This window comes from Mercenaria mercenaria, chromosome 12 (genome assembly GCF_021730395.1).
Source record: "Mercenaria mercenaria strain notata chromosome 12, MADL_Memer_1, whole genome shotgun sequence".
Taxonomy (NCBI): domain Eukaryota; kingdom Metazoa; phylum Mollusca; class Bivalvia; order Venerida; family Veneridae; genus Mercenaria; species Mercenaria mercenaria.
The window spans coordinates 16,806,093-16,825,963 of NC_069372.1; the positions used below are offsets into that span (position 1 = coordinate 16,806,093).

General features: G+C 35.2%; 1 protein-coding gene across 1 annotated transcript in view; it reads right to left on the minus strand.

Annotated features, from left to right (window-relative positions):
* The window catches only part of LOC123533131 (phosphatidylinositol 4-kinase alpha-like), a 111,604-nt gene that overhangs the window by 73,496 nt on the left and 18,237 nt on the right, over positions 1-19,871 (minus strand). Inside the window, exons 11-17 of the mRNA XM_053519313.1 lie at positions 18,304-18,554; positions 17,269-17,364; positions 13,128-13,226; positions 9,346-9,529; positions 7,897-8,000; positions 7,239-7,398; positions 6,333-6,383 (exon numbers count right to left, since the gene is read on the minus strand). Of these exons, the coding sequence (XP_053375288.1) occupies positions 6,333-6,383; positions 7,239-7,398; positions 7,897-8,000; positions 9,346-9,529; positions 13,128-13,226; positions 17,269-17,364; positions 18,304-18,554 (945 nt within the window). The remainder of the gene's footprint in view (positions 1-6,332; positions 6,384-7,238; positions 7,399-7,896; positions 8,001-9,345; positions 9,530-13,127; positions 13,227-17,268; positions 17,365-18,303; positions 18,555-19,871) is intronic.

Sequence of the window (19,871 nt, forward strand, 5' to 3'; positions counted from 1 at the left end):
AGATGACCCATTTTCGAACTCGGTCTAGATTTCATCAAGGCAATCATTCTGACCAATATTCATGAAGATCAATTGAAAAATACAGCCTCTATCGCATACACAAGGTTTTTCTTTGATTTGACCTAGTGACCTAGTTTTTGACCCGAGACGACCCATTTTTGAACTTGGCTTAGATTTCATCCAGGCAATTATTCTGACCAATATTCATGAAGATCAATTGAAAAATACAGCCTCTATTGCATACACAAGGTTTTTCTTTGATTTGACCTAGTGACCTAGTTTTTGACCCGAGATGACCCATTTTCGAACTCGGCCTAAGATTCATCAAGGCAATCATTCTGACCAATATTCATGAAGATCAATTGAAAAATACAGCCTCTATCGCATACACAAGGTTTTTCTTTGATTTGACCTAGTGACCTAGTTTTTGACCCCAGATGACCCATTTTTGAACTCGGCCTAGATTTCATCAAGGTTATCATTCTGACCAATATTCATGAAGATCAATTGAAAAATACAGCCTCTATCGCATACACAAGCTAAATGTTGACCGACAGACGACGGATGCTGGACATCGAGCGATCAGAAAAACTCACCTGAGCAATGCTCAGGTGAGCTAAAAAGTTACTAAAAATAAGCTATTTATAGTAACGTAAAAGGGAAGTAATTAAAAAAAAAATATTGTAAGTGAACAAAAGAAGGATCTGCCAAATAAATATGTTGGCATAAATGAAATTTCAGATAGTTACGGAGATATACCCATTTTAATTTGAAATAAAGGGAGGTAATTTGACATAAAATCAGCCCATAGTTATCTACCCTGATTGTCTCAGTCCAACTAATAACAATAATGAAATTTCAAATAAGTCCTATAAGTACTTACTGATATAAATCCATTCTGATTACAATCAGGGGAGGTAATCAGATATAAAATAACTTTGGAACCTACGAATGAATCTGATTTGTCATGGAATCCAAGATTTATTGTTGTTGAAGATATTTTGGAAGTTTGTATTAAACAAGAGGGCCATAATGGCCCTATATTGCTCACCTGTTATCATTGCACTTGAGGACAAGAAGGTCCTCAGAAAAAATATTTAAATCCAAAGGACAGGAACAACAAAGGGAAGAATTTAAACAAAAAGAAAAAAAAAATTCTTACAAGGTACAGATGTGTCAAAAAACACCTAAAAATTGGAGGTACCATCCATGTTGTACCACTGGAAAGTGGTCTCGGTTTTTCCCTACGGCCAGTAATAAAAAAGTTACTAAAAATAAGCTATTTATAGTAACGAAAAAGGGAAGTAATTAAAATAAATATATATTGTAAGTGAACAAAAGAAAGATCTGCCAAATAAATCTGTTGACATAAATGAAATTTCAGATCAGTATCTTCATTAGTTATGGAGATATACCCATTTTAATTTGAAACAAGAGGGCCAAGATGGCCCTAGGTCGCTCACCTGATAAAAACACCATAACAGTGTAAACATGTTTGACATAGTGATTTCATGGAAACAAATATTCTGACCAAGTTTCATTAAGATTGGATCAAAAATGTGGTCTCTTAAGTGTAAACAAGCATTTCCTTCAATTTGACCTAATGACCTAGTTTTTGAGCTAAGATGACCTATATTCAAATTTGACCTAGATTTGATCAAGGCAATCATTCTGACTAAATTTCATCAACCTCGATTAAAATATACAGCCTCTATCGCATACAAAACGTTTTTCTTTGATTTGACCTAGTGACCTAGTTTTCGACCCCAGATGATCCATTTTCAAAATTGGTCTAGATTTCATCAAGGCTATCATTCTGACAAAATTTCATGAAGATCAGTTGAAAAATACAGCCTCTATCGCATGCACAAGGGTTTTCTTTGATTTGACCTAGTGACCTATTTTTTAACCCCAGATAACCCACTTTCAAACTTGGCCTAGATTTTATCAAGGTAATCATTCTGACCAATATTCATGAAGATAAAATGACAAATACAGCCTCTATCGCATACACAAGGTTTTTCCTTGATTTGACCTAGTGACCTAGTTTTTGACCCCGGGTGACCCATTTTCGAACTCGGCCTAGATTTCATCAAGGTAATTAATCTGACAAAATTTCATGAAGATCAATTGAAAAATACAGCCTCTATCGCATACACAAGGTTTTTCCTTGATTTGACCTAGTGACCTAGTTTTTGAACCCAGATGACCCATTTTCGAACTCGGCCTAGATTTTATCAAGGTTATCATTCTGACCAATATTCACGAAGATTAATTGAAAAAGACAGCCTCTATCGCATACACAAGGTTTTTCTTTGATTTGACCTAGTGACCTAGTTTTTGACCCGAGATGACCCATTTTCGAACTCGGCCTAGATTTCATCAAGGTTATCATTCTGACCAATTTTCATGAAGATCAGTTGAAAAATACAGCCTCTATCGCATACACAAGCTAAATGTTGACGGACAGACAGACGACAGACGACAGACAGACGCCGGACATCCAGCGATCAGAAAAACTCACCTGAGCATTGCTCAGGTGAGCTAATAAAGGGAGGTAATTTGACATAAAATCAGTCCATAGTTATCTACTCTGATTGTCTCACTCCAACTAATAACAATAATGAAATTTCAAATACGTCCTATAAGTACTTACTGATATAAATCCATTTTGATTACAATCAGGGGAGGTAATCAGATATAAAATAACTCTGGAACCTACGATTGGATCTAATTTGTCATGGAATCCAAGATTTATTGTTGTTGAAGACATTTTGGACGTTTGTATTAAATAAAACCATAAATGAAGTCTCTATATGGCTGCAAAAGCCAAAACAGCCAATTTTGGACCTTTAAGGGGCCATAACTCCGGAACCCATGATGGAATCTTGCCAGTTCAAGAAAGTAAGCAAGATCTTGTGGTGATACAAGTTGTGTGCAAGTTTGGTTAAAATCAAATCATAAATAAAGCTGCTACTGTGCAGACAAGGTCAAAAAAGCTAATTTTGGCCCTTTCAGGGGCCATAACTCTGGAACCCATTATGGGATCGTGCCGGTTCAAGAAAGTAACCAAGATCTTATGGTGACACAAGTTTTGTGCCAGTTTGATTAAATTCAAATCATAAATGAAGCTGCTATTGTGCAGACAAGGTCAAAATAGCTAATTCTGGCCCTTTCAGGGGCCATAACTCTGGAACCCATGAAGGAATCTTGCCAGTTCAAAAAAGAAATCAAGATCTTATGGTGATACAAGTTGTGTGCAAGTTTGGTTAAATTCAAATCATAAATGAAGCTGCTACTGTGCAGACAAGGTCAAAATAGCTAATTTTGGCCCTTTCAGGGGCCATAACTCTGGAACCCATAATGGGATCTGGCTGGTTCAAGAAAGGAACCAAGATCTTATGGTGACACAAGTTTTGTGTAAGTTCCATTAAATTCAAGTCATAAATGAAGCTGCTATTGTGCAGACAAGGTCAAAATAGCTAATTTTGGCCCTTTCAGGGGCCATAACTCTGGAACCCATAATGGGATCTGGCCAGTTCAAGAAAGGAACCAAGATCTCATGGTGATACAAGTTGTGTGCAAGTTTGGTTAAAATAAAATCATAAATGAAACCACTATCGTGCAGACACGAAATTGTTGACGCACAGTTGGACTGACGACGGACGCCTGACGAAGGGTGATCACAAAAGCTCACCTTGTCACTATGTGACTGGTGAGCTAACAAAACCATAAATGAAGTCTCTATATGGCTGCAAAAGCCAAAATAGCCGATTTTGGACCTTGAAGGGGCAATAACTCTTGAACCCAAGATGGAATCTGGCCAGTTCAAGAAAGGATGCAAGATCTTGTGGTGATACAAGTTGTGTGCAAGTTTGGTTAAAATCAAATCATAAATGAAGCTGCTATTGTACAGACAAGGTCAAAATAGCTTATTTTGGCCCATTCAGGGGCCATAACTCTGGACCCCATTATGGGATCTGGCCAGTTCAAGAAAGGAACCGAGATCTTATGGTGACACAAGTTTTGTGCAAGTTTGATTAAATTCAAATCATAAATGAAGCTGCTATTGTGCAGACAAGGTCAAAATAGCTGATTCTGGCCCTTTCAGGGGCCGTAACTCTGGAAGCCATAAAGGAATCTCGCCAGTTCAAGAAAGTAAGCAAGATCTTATGGTGATACAAGTTGTGTGCAAGTTTGGTTAAAATAAAATCATAAATGAAGCTGCTATTGTGCAGACAAGGTCAAAATAGCTATTTTTGGCCCTTTCAGGGGCCATAACTCTGAAACCCATAAAGGGATCTGGCCAGTTCAAGAAAGGAACCGAGATCTTATGGTGACACAAGTTTTGTGCAAGTTTGATTAAATTCAAATCATAAATGAAGCTGCTATTGTGCAGACAAGGTCAAAATAGCTAATTTTGGCCCTTTCAGGGGCCATAACTCTGGAAGCCATAAAGGAATCTCGCCAGTTCAAGAAAGGAACAAAGATCTTATGGTGATACAAGTTGTATGCAAGTTTGGTTAAAATCAAATCATAAACGAAGCTGCTATTGTGCAGACAAGGTCAAAATAGCTATTTTTGGCCCTTTCAGGGGCCATAACTCTGGAACACATAACGGGATCTGGCCAGTTCAAGAAAGCAACAGACATCTTATGGTGATACAAGTTCTGTGCAAGTTTGGTTAAAATAAAATCAATAATGAAACCACTATCATGCAGACAAGAAATTGTTGACGGACGGACGGACGCACAGACGACAGAAGACGGGTGATCACAAAAGCTCACCTTGTCACTATGTGACAGGTGAGCTAAAAAGAAAGGCATCATCATACTTTTTTAAATTAGAATAGAAAACTGGCATTTAAGAAAAAATGAAAATTCAGATGAAATTTCAACAGCCCATTGTTATTGAATATCTTTATTCATATATCCACCTATTGCACATTTACTTACAGTGACAAAAGTCCTTCATTTAAAACAGTTCATCACAATATTTTGTGCGCAGCTCAATCGCGCAGCAAGCGATAACCACTGTAAAGTTCAGGATTCGCCGCCTAAAGTGCATAATTGTCGGATATGCAGTGCACTCGCGCAAAAAATATCGTATGTACTGACAATATAGGTCATGCATCCATATTTTACCTTTAAAAGAGATGGTGTTTTATTGGAGAGTAGTCGTAGGAAGTGCTCGAATCAAATACATTGTGGACAGCCAATTTGAAAATAAACTATTTCGTCCAGTAATGATGCAGCCGACTCCAAGTCAAATAAAAATCCAGAAAATTTTAACGTAGATCTAGCCCCTTCGAGTTCAAATGTGACATCCTAAAAATGTTGTTATACTTTTTGTGCCCCATCCCGCATTTCACGTAGTAAGACCAGAGTTATGGCCCTTGACAGTCAAATTGTACATAAACGGTCTAAACATTTGTGTCGCATATACCTCAAAAGGTTATGCGCCAAGAGTCATGAAACCACACAAGAATTAAATTAAGCATGCGAAGTTGTGCACCAGTGCTTTTATTTGAGGTTTCACTAAGTAAAAACAGATTTATGTCCCTTGACGTGGTCAAATATATACGTAAATGGCATGTGAAAGCTTGTGTAGCACGTATCTCAAAAAGTATTTTACCTAGAGGCATGTAACCTTAAAGGAGCATTATTTCGCATGTGAGTAAGAAAACTGGTTAAGAAACTGATAATAACATTGTGCAGTTTGTTTTGTAAGAAAAAAAATGTAAATAATTTTTAAGTGGGTGGGGTAATGAAAAAATACTTTTGTGGGTGGAGTGAATATTTTTTATTTTTTCTTGAAAACAAGCACGGGTTGATATTATTTTTTTGGTTTAGATTTTTTTGTCTTAGTTCTAGCTTACATAATGTAAAATTTAGTAAAATTCTGTCCGCTAGATTTTTCGTATCATTAAGAAATACTTCGTGTTTTTCTCAGATTCAGATACTTTCGACATCTGTCAAGAGTAATTTTTCTGAGTTAATATATCTATATGTTGACATTTTATGCATAGTTATAGTGGTTTCATTAATTGTGATGCATAAACAATAACATCAGAGTGAAACTTTGAATAAATAGTTGTTTGCAGTAGTTTTATTATGACATGTATGTATTGTTTCTTCAGACAAAAATACCGATTTGGTGTTCTGAATAAACTTTGAATATTGAAAAAAGAAGCACGGGTACCTATCATTTTTATTTTTTATTTGAACTTGTCATACATCAATCTATAAATATGCAAAGTTACAAAAAATTCTGTCCGCTAGAAATAATTGTGAAAAAAATCTTTAAATAACACAAAGAAGATTTTAGCTTACCACTGCTATCACTGGAATCAAAACTCCAAGATTTCCAGCACTGCTTGATGCCTGTTGTGGAAGAAAATGACATCAAGTGTGAACATAAAACAATTCTTTTTGCCAAAAATATGAAATGAGATTGTTTTCTACAAAAAAAAAAACAATGTTCATCTCCCACCACTTACCACGAATAAATTGTAAGATGTCACAAATTAAGGGCCATAATTCCAGTGAAAATCAATGTACCACAACATTACAACGATACACACAACCGGGCTTGGCACTGATCACTCTGTGAAGTATGGTGAAATTCCAATGAGTGGTATAGGAGAAGTAGCAAAGACAGAATTTGACAAATCAAGGGTAATAACTCCACAGAAAATCAATACACAGGAACATGTTGATGATATTCTCAACTACGCTTCACAATGATAACTCTTAAGGTTTGGTGAAATTCAGCCCAATTGTACACAGAAGTAGTGCAAATACTGTAAAATATGACAAATAAAGGGCCAAAACCCTGCTGAAAACCACTGAATCGGAACAAGACTATGATATGCGTAACAAGATTCTGCACTGAAAACTCCTGTAAAGTTGGGTGGAAATCTGCCCAATGGTGTAAGAGACTTGCCAAAACATCATTAAATTTGACAAATAAAAAGCCACTGAAGATTACTGACAATGCTGAAGGCTATGCAAAAGATATACACAACTAAGCTTGGCAACGATCACTTTTATGAAGTTTTGTGTAATTCCTCTTAGTGTTATCTGAACAGTCGCATGGCCAAGGTAAAATGCTCTTTACATATCACAGAAGACCAATGGTATATGCCACTGGTCAACTGTAATTTCAATCCATGAACAGTTCATTTACGCAGCAATGGTGGAATATAGCCCATTTAATAATTATAAATGAAGAGGTACCTTCATGAGTCCTGAATGTTTTTCACTGACTCTCTTTGCCTCCAGTCCCAGGTTAACAAACAGTTCAAGTACCCTTATAAGGAAATCTTGTTGATTATCCTCCCCTGTGATGTTTGCGGCAATGTTGGCAAATGCATTGATCACAGCTGATGACACTTGCCTGTAAATACAAAACAACCATGTAAAACTGTATCTCAAAATTCAAATACTGTAAAAGGAAAATTTTCGCGTGGATTTAATTTTTGCTATCTTCGCGAGGCCCTACATCTTGCGAAAATTAATCCTTGCATAAATATTCACCATAAGTATAATTCAAATTAAAGTATGGCACCGTTTTTACAATTTCGCAAATATTAAACCTCACGAACATACTCAAAATTTCAAATTCCTGAAATTTTGACCCAGCAAAAATATGTGCTTTTACAGTATGTCTGTCTCACTCATAAAAGCATTTGATAAAGAAGTATTATGACCAACTACCATTTATTCAGTCCTACTCCTAGATATAAAAGTCTATTGTTTAAATTTCATACCAGTGTACAAGTAAATAACAACTCATTATCAAAATTAAAGTATGCAAAGAACTTTATTACTGGCTCTACTGTACAGAGTACATGCTAGACATACAACAGCCCTAAATAGACTATTAATACTATACCTGTAACCCTTCACTTTTTCATCCTTTTCAGAGTTTGTGTATGGACTACTGCTAAGTATGCTGATCTGTGTAAACATTGCCATCACCTCCTGATATATACATGTCTGAAATGTAAATTTATATTGTCAAATATTCCAGTGCAGCCATGCGAAAACAAAAATTAGGGCTTTGTGATGCTTATCAGTTACATAAAAGAGTTGGAACTGATAAACACACAGTATGGATATGTGGATAAAGTAACGATACCAGCTGTACACTCATTTGCAACATTGCTGCACACATTGTTCAAGCCCTTAAGTTGGTTTTCTGCAAACAAAGCTCACTTCTTCATTCTTATCAGTCTCTACAGATAAATAAAGTGACATTAAAAGCAGTCATCATTGGTGACTGACACATTTATGAAATTCCTGTTTATGCATAGGCAGAACATCTTGGCAGATCTCTAATGTGATAAATACTGAAACATCCAGTTTTCTTTCAAAGGCTTAGCCCTTAATCGACAAGGTCCATTGTTCGAGCCCTGGCAGGCGTCTCATGTTTTTCAAGCTTCCATTTAAAAATTGATACCGGTTGATAAGTGAAACTAAAGCTAATCCAGTCTGATTCAGAAGGCAACAGTAAGGTGGTAAGGGATGGCCTATATGCCTACAAACATTATACTTTCCCTCCATTTACTTTTCAGAGCTGACTACCTCTCTTGAATGACTCTCTATGTCCACTGCATAAGTCTGTCAAATATCTTCATTAACATTAACTCATTCAGGCTTATACTCTTACCTTAAGCCTCTGTCTACTCTGTTACTTTCAGTTTCAGTTAACAGTTAATTAGGAAACTGGTAACAGTGTGAAACACAAAAAAATAACACAATTTTCACTTTGGGCAGTGAGGCTGAGTTGTGTGTTTGTGTGTTGGGGTGGAGAGGAGTAATGTGCATTGTTGCACTCCTCAAATCATTTCATCACCACCCACCTTTATTCTAACTTTATGACTTTTCGACCTGGCTTATGTGCTCTGCACATCACCATTTACCATGCGAAGTTTAAAGCTAATACCTTGACTGGTTATTGAGTTATGCTCCGGACACAAAATACATGCGAGGGACAGACTGACTGGCAGTGAGATGTAAGAACGGACAGACATATGCATCATCACATAATATTTTTTTTTTAAACAAATAAAATGCTGTGTCATGCAAAAAGCAGTCTTATGGCGTTTGCGACCAGTATGGATCCAGATCAGCCTGCACATCCGTTCAGTCTGATCAGGACCCATACTGTTTGCTTAACATCTCATGGTACCTATACTGACTGGATAGCAAACAGTATGGGTCCTGATCAGACAGCATGGATTTGCAGGCTGATCTGGATCCATACTGGTCGCAAATGCCATAAGGCTGGTTTTCGCATGACGTGGCTCATATTATTTAATTCAAATGATCAACAACATACGCATCCTGCCATGATCATAGATCCGAGCTGATCAACAATGAGTACATCAAGAGCTGACGGTGGAGAACAGAACCGTTGCTGAAATATCTGTAGTACAGATTCTACTGTCTTTGGCGTGTCCCTTAGAGAAACCGCAACATGTCCTAGCGTCAGAATCGTGTTGGTAGAAATCAATGTTGACTCCCTATATGAGATAAATACATTCTTAGACATGATAAATGAATCAGATCTGCATGAAGAAAATAAAACTTGAATGTTAGCAGGCACAATAACTGATTACAGTAAAAGAAATCTAACCTTTTACAAAAACTAAACAGGAGAATAGTTTATGAAATAACGAAATGAATATTTAACTCAAACAAAACGCAAATTTTTTCAAAAGCATTCATGCAGAAAATAAGTTTAGTTAAGATTAAGCAAACTAAGCCACAAAGTGACATGCAAGTAAAAATCAGTAATAATTAAGCTTATATTCAATGTGAGTACCTGATATACTTATAATAAGCAATTTTATTCTCTGAAAAAAAAACAAACAAGATAAAGCAAATGTTTTAGTAACAAAGTATGATGTTTTTATCATTAGCATATCTAAGACCATTTTAACAACAAATGAGTTTATAAATCTTTGCTCATCCTGACTTAACCTTTACCCTGCTAAATTTCTATAATGAACTTGTCCATCTTTCAATTTGGACAGTACCATTAACTGTTAAAAGGGGTGCATACAAAAAAGATACTGACTCAGAATGGCGAACAGTGCAGACCATGATCAGACTGCACAAATGTGCAGGCTGATCATGATCTACACTGATCACAAATGCAGAATCAGTCATGTCCAGCATGGTAAGGGTTAAAGACTGAGTTATAATCTCGAAAAACCTCACGATTGTTCCGACATAACAATCATGTTTCACCAGCTAAATAAATTCATTAATTAATAAATTTCAAAGGGCAATAACTCTGCCAACTTATGTTAAGTATAATTCAAAAGCCAGTCTTGAGGGACTTTGAAACAATCACATGCAGCAAAGTCATACCACTTCTTACTTAACCCTTACCCTGCTATGTTTCTATAATGGACCGGTCCATCTTTCAATCTGGACAGTACCACTTATTATTCAAAGGGGTTTTCACTGAAAATTTACTGACTGAATAGCGAACAGTGCAGACCATGATCAGACTGCACGGATGTGCAGGCTGATCTTGGTCTGCACTGGTCGCAAAGGCAGAATCATCTGCCACCAGCAGGCTAAGGGTTAATCATAGATTGATTCATACTCTCTGTTTTGTTTTCATTGAGTTTTAATCTACATTGAATAAGGTCAGGTTATATAGTGACTTTCTAGCTTTTAATGGTAGTGGAAGACCCAAGGAACCCTCTAAAAACTATTTCAGGCAGAGATGGGCACCTGTACAGAACCAATGACCTTTGATAAATCAGCTACTTAATGACAACTAGAACAGGGCTGGAATCAACTGAGGTGAGAGGTAAGTGCTGTGAACTCAACAATTTTAACTGTATGACCACAGACGCTTAAAACTGAAGGTAATGGACGCATAATGACAATTGGCAATTTACGTGAGATTACATAATCTCTCAATGCTTCTTTGGTTGCTAATGTAGCTTATACAACCAGCAACCAGACGGAGAATGCCAAAGTCCTATATGGAGAAAACATAATCACTTGGAAATTACCAATATTCATTACGGGTCCATTACCTTAATCATATGCACAGTAAATATCATCCAGTAAGTACCGTAATTTTTGAAATGTCATTTATTCAATCACAAAAAATACCTAGCTCTTCACTAAGTAAAAAGAGTGTCATGAAGCAAAAATTATGTGCAAAAACTGCCAAACACACAAGGTCAGTGATAGACGAACACCAAATCACACAAACAAGGTTAAATAGAGCAATGAAGCACTGAGTGATAGCAAACAAGCTGTAAACTCATAAAAATACAGTATAAATATGGCTTTTCATACATGTTCTTCATTAAGTACCAAAATGCTCAACAACATTACACACTTAAAAAAAAGGGAGATAATTTTGTAAGTAAACAGAAAGTACAGCATATATACTATTGGTGTACACCAGCCTTGACTTTTGGACATTGTCAGTTATCGAACAGTTTGTATTCTAGCAATATCTATATATAAATGAACCTTGTGTGATCATCATACAAATGTACACTGAAATAAATATTTTATTAGTATAAAGAAAACAAAAGTCACGTTAGAAGTAACCTGATGATCTTGATTGAGACCGTTCCTTGTTTTTATAATTTAGCACATAAACATTTGTTATTTATGTTTTTTTCCAGATATATTTGAAAGCATTGGGATGGCTTTCACCTGATAAAATGTATCTTGCTAACCATTACCAATCAACATTTCTGCACATATCTGGTTGGCAAAAATATATAAAATAAAAAATTCGACATATTCATGCAATTTTGCCATAAATTTGCTTTGTATCAAAATCTCTTTATTATGAATAAATTGGATTTAATCCTTCTTAAATATATACAACAAAACAGGAATAAAAACAAGCATTAGCAGTGCATGTGTCAGTGTATTGAAATGAGTTAGTACAATATAGGAAAAAGGTCATATCATAGATCATCAAACCGAACTGTGATCATTTCTGATAATTTTCTATATATGACACAAGGAAATGACACACTGTTTGATGAGAAAGGTATTCCCCTCTATCAAACGAGTGCATCTTTTTACCAGTTTTTCTCATGACAATCAATTAATTCATATATATATAATGAAATAAATTGCTAACATGCATAGCATAATAAACATACATGTTTTACCATCTTACATAGAAGTCATACAATAAGCTCTGCTATATATATAAACAAGAAGACAGAAAGCATAAAGGAGTTAGTATAGAGGTGTGAAGTGCAACACTGCTCAGATAAATGGAAGTTGCTAGCAAGCTGCTGCAGTCTATATATACCCAGTCATAAGTCAAGGTGTCAGACCTGAGAAATGTCAGCGCCTTTTTTTTTTATCACAAAATGAAAACACGCTGGCAAGATTGTTTCTGGTAACATGCATTACAGACAGCGTGACTATAAGAAGTCGCTGACCAGTACGCTTTTTCCCAAAAAGCCTAAAACATATTTTCCCAAAAGCCTATGACATGCTCCCCCAATTGCAACCCCATCTCCCCAAAAAAGCCTACAACATTAGTCTTTATTCCCAAAAAGCCTAAGACATTATGCCTTATTCCCCAAAAGCAAATGACAATGTGCTTTATTCTCAAAAAGCCTAAGATATCAAACTCTTTTCCCAAAAAGCCTAATTAAAGAAAAGCCTAAGACATTATATGCTTTATTCCAAAAAAAGCCTAAGACATTATATGCTTTATTCCAAAAAAGCCTAAGATATTACGCTCTTTCCCCAAAAAGGTTAAGGCAGAATGCTTTATTCCTACAAAAGTCTAAAATATTATGTTTTATGTCCAAAAAGCCGAAGGCACTACATCTTATTCCATAAAGCCTAAGACATTATACATTATTCAAAAAAGCCTAACACATTGTGCTTTTTCCCCAAAAAGTCAAAGTTACCATTAAATTTGTACAGGATTCAAAGAATACAAAATTTACCATTTAGACTTGAAAGTTTCATTTTTAGCAAAGATTTGGAAAATTTCAAAATTTTAAGATCATCCCAAAACATTATTTACATTGCAAAACAATATATATTGTGACTTATGACTCAGTATATGGGTTAAAATTCTGTGTACAGGTCAATGAATATTGCCTTTCTAAATCTTCAGGTTTGATCTTGTAGCCCGCAGGACGTATAAACTTCATTACTATTTTTAACTGGCTCCAACGTTCCTCTGCACTCAATTTTGGCCTAATGAAGGAAAATATTTATATAAAACATGCACAAAGCTTGGACTAAAATAAAAGCATACACATAGTGCTATTAAAAGCTAAAACGGAACACGAAAAGGAGATGGTTCACTTTGCCAAAAAGTGGCCTAAACAGTTTCTACATCGGGTAAATTCCAAGTCACTGAGAATTTTTTTTTTCATCAAACTGCATGTAACAGTATCCATTCCTGATAAAATGATAAAAATTTTAACATTACACGTAGGCAAATCTTTAATTTCAAACATAATTGAAATTTTTAATTTGGTAACAGCTGTCCAATATGACAAAAACAAAGACGCCATCAATTCTATGAAAGAAGCTGGACCTATTGTCAAAATTTCTAGGTGGTCCTTCTGTATGTGTTGCTACCAAAAACATACACCTATGACAAGGGATTCTGTTTCAACAAGAGCTGATTGTAAAACACATATGCCCACATGATGGCCTGTCAGAAGAAAGTGGGTAAGTAATTTTGCATGCAGTGACCTTGACCTTTGACCAAATAAACATCAGGGGTCATCTACTGACTACAGGCAACTATCCTTAGAAGACAGACAGCCAAAGCCTTCTTTAAATACTGAGCAGAAACCATTTCAAGTCTGGCCTACTGGCCCTCAAAACAATAGGGGTCATCTACAGACTGCAGGCAACTATCCTATGAAGTTTCATGACTTAATAAGCAGTCTTTAGTTATTGAGCCAAAACCTTTTTTCAGTCTCAAGCAATGTCACTATGACCTTGATCTTAGACCTACTTCCACCTTAATGCCACCTTAAACAATATGGGTCATTTAATTGGAAACCAAATGGTCAACTGACCGACCAACAGGACAGACTGACTGACCAACAAGAGCTAAACAATATACACCCCGCTTCTTCAAAGTGGGACACGAAAACACTAAATTCAATACAGAAAATAAACATTCTGGATTGCAAACATTGTATAAATTTTCAGTTATCACCAATTTGAAAATTATCCTAATTATACAGGCCATTTAAGGCTTAAGTGAACCTTGTCCTCGGCTTAAATAAGAATATTCCAGCATACCTGAAAAGTAAATACAGCATGATGAGTAAGATTATTGTACAGATACCATAAAACACTCCTAATTTGTGAGATTTTTTTTTTTTTTTGGCAAAATGATTCCTTGCTACTTTAAAGTTTCTTGTGTGAAAATTTTAACCATTTACACTGTCTGAACACTGTCTGAAGGTTTATATAAAAAATCATATCCATCCAACGAAGATACATTTCAAGTTATTATAAACTCTGTTCCAGGTTATACGACATGTTATCCTGAAATTACATGGTCAAGTTTATTGTACATGAATAAAAAGACTATCTAAAATTGACCAGCTTCAATTAAAAGGCACAGGATGTCAAAAAAAAAATAAATTAAATAAGAAGATCCACTGGATGTATAGCATGAAACAAGCAAAGTAATGGCTGTTTCAATTTGACTTTTGAGTTCATATGTCACCGGTAATGAAATATGGAAAACCCCTAGAAGCTTTGACTTAAGCTGAACTGCATTGTACCGATCAATGAATGGACCAAAAAATTAAACAACACCGGGCCCAAGCATGTTGTGACTTTTAATGGCCGACACAAAACACTTAAAGACTACTGTTATGAATGTTAATAAAATCTATAAAAAGTCTTTGGACGCAAAGAATACAAACAAGGAAAATTATAGCAAACTCTGTTTGTCCGAGTTTGTTCATAGGAGGTAATGAAATGTGCAACTCTTTCACACTCACCAAGCTCCGGTTTCAGTGTATGTATGATAATGCACAATTACACTAGACAAATCTGATCATCTAAGGATATTCGAATACATATACATTTCACAACTTCCCTAATTCAACATTTCACAAGAAAAGGAAATAACACAAATCGGAGAATATCAACAAATTAAAGTCTGTGCAAATTTGAAGTGTTATATGGTATAACACATGCTGACAAGTATAGAATGCATTATTCCATAGATTTTTACAAATCTACATGTGTTTTTATTATGTCTCAACCAAAATGCAAAATAAAACAACAAAATCAATCAGTAGCTTTTAAACAGCGTTACAAAAAGTTGTCAAGTTTATGTTAACCATGCTCAACAAGCATATCTGTGTTTGGTTTCATCCAGTGCTCAAAACGACGTCGCAGTTGGAAATGCTATGGAAGTAAAGATATTAATAAAATCTGTAAAAAGATCCTTTGGAAACCAAACACTTTTGAATCAGGAGTTCACACTTTCTTCATGTATATCTTCTGATATATAACTCATTTCAAATCTTCTTTATGTGCAAGTATCTCCTTGGATATTAACAAAATCTTATTCATTTAAGGAAAATACACATATAAGGGATGTTCAATAAATGTGTAGACTGGCACTACAACTTTGTTCTATGCAATTTAGTATTACTGGTACTGTTATAATCAGTAACATGTCAACTAGAAACTGTACATGACTGTACTTATTACAATCGAATGCATCACATAGTACAGAATTAGAGGTTATTTAGTAACAATGATAATGAGCTAGCGGTCCAGTCAACGTTTTGATGACTTAAATGCAAAATCATCAATAAATCATCCGCAGCAGAAATTTGACGTTTCCTTAAATGTTATGGTCAAGTGGTCATTTGACAGTCATATACGGTCTGACATAAAAATGATGTCACAAGAAAATTTTGACTTCTGTCATGTGGGAACTCCGGTAAACACCGACAGAAACTTTTGAATTACTGTAGAAAATAAGAGTTTAAGTTGACCAATCATAGTAGAGACATCCAAATCATCAATTAGCGATAATCATTTTAGAACTAGGTAAGGCAGATTACATCTATAAACAGACTGTTTTATGATTTCCTGATAAAAAGTCTCATATTGACATGCTTCAATTAAAAATATTTTGTACATTAACAGAGACTGATATTTGTTGAAAATTATTATTCTTATTCTTCAAACGATACACTGTTTTTTTTAATAAGTAAATGACATAGGTTGCTGTGCCTACCCCTTACATAACAAATGACCATAATACAAATATATTGCATGGTAACAATTTAAGATCTGGTACATCTGTAACCGATACATTATTTTTCAAAATGATAGAAACCATAGAGGTATTCCTTGGCTAGTTTTGAAGTTACGGCATCAATCTACATAATTATTTTGTGAACAATCCTCATAGTTCTTTTATTTTCTTTTTATGCCAAATGTGTTTGATAGAAAGGCAGCCAGTATACAACTTTCTCTTACAGAGCTGAAAGCTGCAGATCTCTGTACATAAAGTAAACTATTTATTAACAAATTTTTGAAACAAAGGAAAATAAAAAATCTTTCTCAGAGTGACAAGACAAAACACGAAAAAACATGTCACCAAAAAAAGCTTCAGCTTCATATAAAACTTACATCACCAGACAAACAATACAGGATAAAAACTTAAGCTCGTCACACAGTTTAGAAGAGTTGTTCTTTTTTCTGTCATTGCAATGAAGTGTAAAAAAATAGAAATTGTTATCAATCAAAAAATGTCCATAGAACCAGGCAACAATAGATTTTTAGTCCAAAATAATTGCAAGGTTCATTTCTCTTTGTTTCATACCAAAGATATTTGGATAACATAATTAAGTTATCATTTATTCATAATTCTTGGCAATATTTTTGCACTAAAAGCCATATGTTTAGCCTAAAATAAAAGCAAGATCAACTTAAGTAGCATAATGGACAAATAGCCATAGCGACTCTACCAAGAGATAATAATTTCGGAATCATGCAGGTATTTAAGGGCCGTGCATTGTCATATCCAGATACATTTCAAAGCCTTGTTGGACCATTGTTTAAATAATAAACAAGCATCAAAAATTCTTTACGTAAGTAACAGCATTTCCATTCTAGTTTTAAAGTACTTCAGTGCACTCAGCCAATTAAGATAATATTCAATTCAAACAGAATGTACGAGAGAGGAAATTGTGTAATGATATAATTTTTTTTAAAAGCATACAGAAACGTGCCTTACCTATCACTCATTTCTGCCCGGTACAGTCGGTTGGATATGGATGCCAGAAATGCTTGAACACATTGTGGATCTACTGCTAAACCCGCCTTTAATGCCCTATAAATACATTATGCTCTATTTTATAATATGCATGAACTGTGAAAATGTGTGTTAACATTACAGTAACTGCTCAACCAGGATAAAATTCATCTGGCAATAAAAATCAACACTGAACATATATTCTAATATGCTTTTCTATGTTAAAACACTATTACGTTAGAAAGACGTCACGTTAACATGTGGTGACGTCAATGTTTTTGATGCGACCAAGAACGAGCACTACTATATTTTATCTACTGTTTTAGATTAAGGGCATATTAGAATCGAAATAATTTATAGCAAAACCGTGTTTTAATACTATTTATACACTCGGGCAGTAATACGTCATACAAGTAATTTCACTCGCATTGCGCCCTCGTGAAATTATTACGCCTGACGTATAACCGCCCATCGTGCATAAATATTGTTAAAACACTCTTTTGCTATAAATTATTTCTTAATCAAAAGCCTATTTAATGCCTTAATATAAACTGTATCCATAAACTACAAATATTATCAGACATGCCTTCAATATATTTTAAATACATTGTATTTAACGCACCATATTAGCCTTTTTATGTGCACCTTGAGCACGTATGTGCCATCTTTTATTTGTCTGATAATTTTCTGTAGTTTTCACTATGTTTATCTGTACTGGTTATATATCAGCAATCAAGCTGCCATGATATAAAGTGCGTAGTTTGAAAACCTCCTCCCCCAACACCGGCCCCCCTCCTACCTGGCTAGCAACTTCGATCTTACAGAAAAAAAAAGAAAAAAAAAGAGAGAACTTCTATGGTTGCGTCAAACCATAAAGTTCAATTCAAGCTAACAAATCTGATCTTTCACAATTGAAAATTACAAGATTTCATTTCCTTAAATGCATAATTAATTGATTTTTACAGCAAACGCTACAGAAATGTTTACATTGAATTAACAACCAAATTAACTTCTTACCTGCATATATTCATTATTGCACAATCTAAAACATTCTGTAATGCCTTCGTTAATTTATCAGTAGGTCCTGGCTTCCTTTGACTGCTTCGTGTTTCATCAGTCACAGTGATTGTTATGTTTGCACGTGCGCTCGGGTTGGCATACTTGTTCAGTTTGCTGAGTATTGGAGATGGTGTCACAAGAAAGTCCCGCAGTGATGATACCATCGATGAAGCTAGGTTTGGAAACTTGACTGCAAGTTTACCAATAGACTGAAAAATAAAATGCAAGAAACTATCATAAAAAGAACTTTGTAACGTAGGAATTTCAACCATAAAGCTTTAAACAAGAGGACTATGATGGTCCTGAATCGCTCACCTCTTCCCACATGACCCAGTTTTGAGTATGACGTCGTTTTATCTATTATTTGACATAGTGACCTAGTTTTTGAGCTCATGTGACCCAGTTTTGAACTTGACCTAGATATTAATTCTGGCCAATTTTCATGAAGATCCATTGAAAAATATGGTCTCCAGAGAGGTCACAAGGTTTTTCTATTATTTGACCTATTGACCTAGTTTTCGAAGGTACGTGACCCTGTTTTGAACTTTATCTAGATATCATCAAGGTGAACATTCTCACTAATTTTCATGAAGATCTCATGAAAAATATGGCCTCTAGAGAGGTCACAAGGTTTTTCTATTTTTATACCTACTGGCCTTTTTTGACCGCATGTGACCCAGTTTCAAAACTGACCTAGATATCATCAAGGTGAACCTTCAGATCAATTTTCATGAAGATCCATTGAAAAATATGGCCTCTAGAGAGGTCAAAAGATTTTTCAAATTTTAGACCTGCTGACCTAGTTTTTGAACGCAGTTGACCCAGTTTCAAATTTGACCTAGATATCATCAAGATGAACATTCAGACCAACTTTCATACAGATCCCAGGAAAAGTATGGCCTCTAGAGAGGTCACAAGGTTCATTATTTGACCTACTGACCTAGTTTTTGATGGCACGTGACCCAGTTTCGAACTTGACCTAGATATCATCAAGGTCAACATTTTGACCAATTTTTATGGAGATCCATTTAAAAGTATGGCCTCTAGAGAGGTCACAAGGTTTTTCTATTTTTAGACCTACTGACCTAGATTTTGACCACACATGACCCTGTTTCAAACTGGACCTAGATATCATCAAGATGAACACTCAGACAAACTTTCATACAGATCCCATGAAAAATATGGCCTTTAGAGAGGTCACAAGGTTTTCCTATTATTTGACCTACTGACCTAGTTTTTGATGGCACGTGACCCACTTTTGAAGCTGATCTAGATATCATTTAGAGGAATATTCAGACCAACTTTCATAGAGATCCCATGAAAAATATGGCCTCTAGAGAGGTCACAAGGTTTTTCTATTTTTAGACCTACTGACCTAGTTTTTGAAGGCATGTGACCCACTTTCAAAGTTGATCTAGATATCATCAAGGTGAACATTCTGACCAATTTTCATGAAGATCTCATGAAATATATGGCCTCTAGAGAGGTCAAAAGGTTTTTCTATTTTTAGACCTACTGACCTAGTT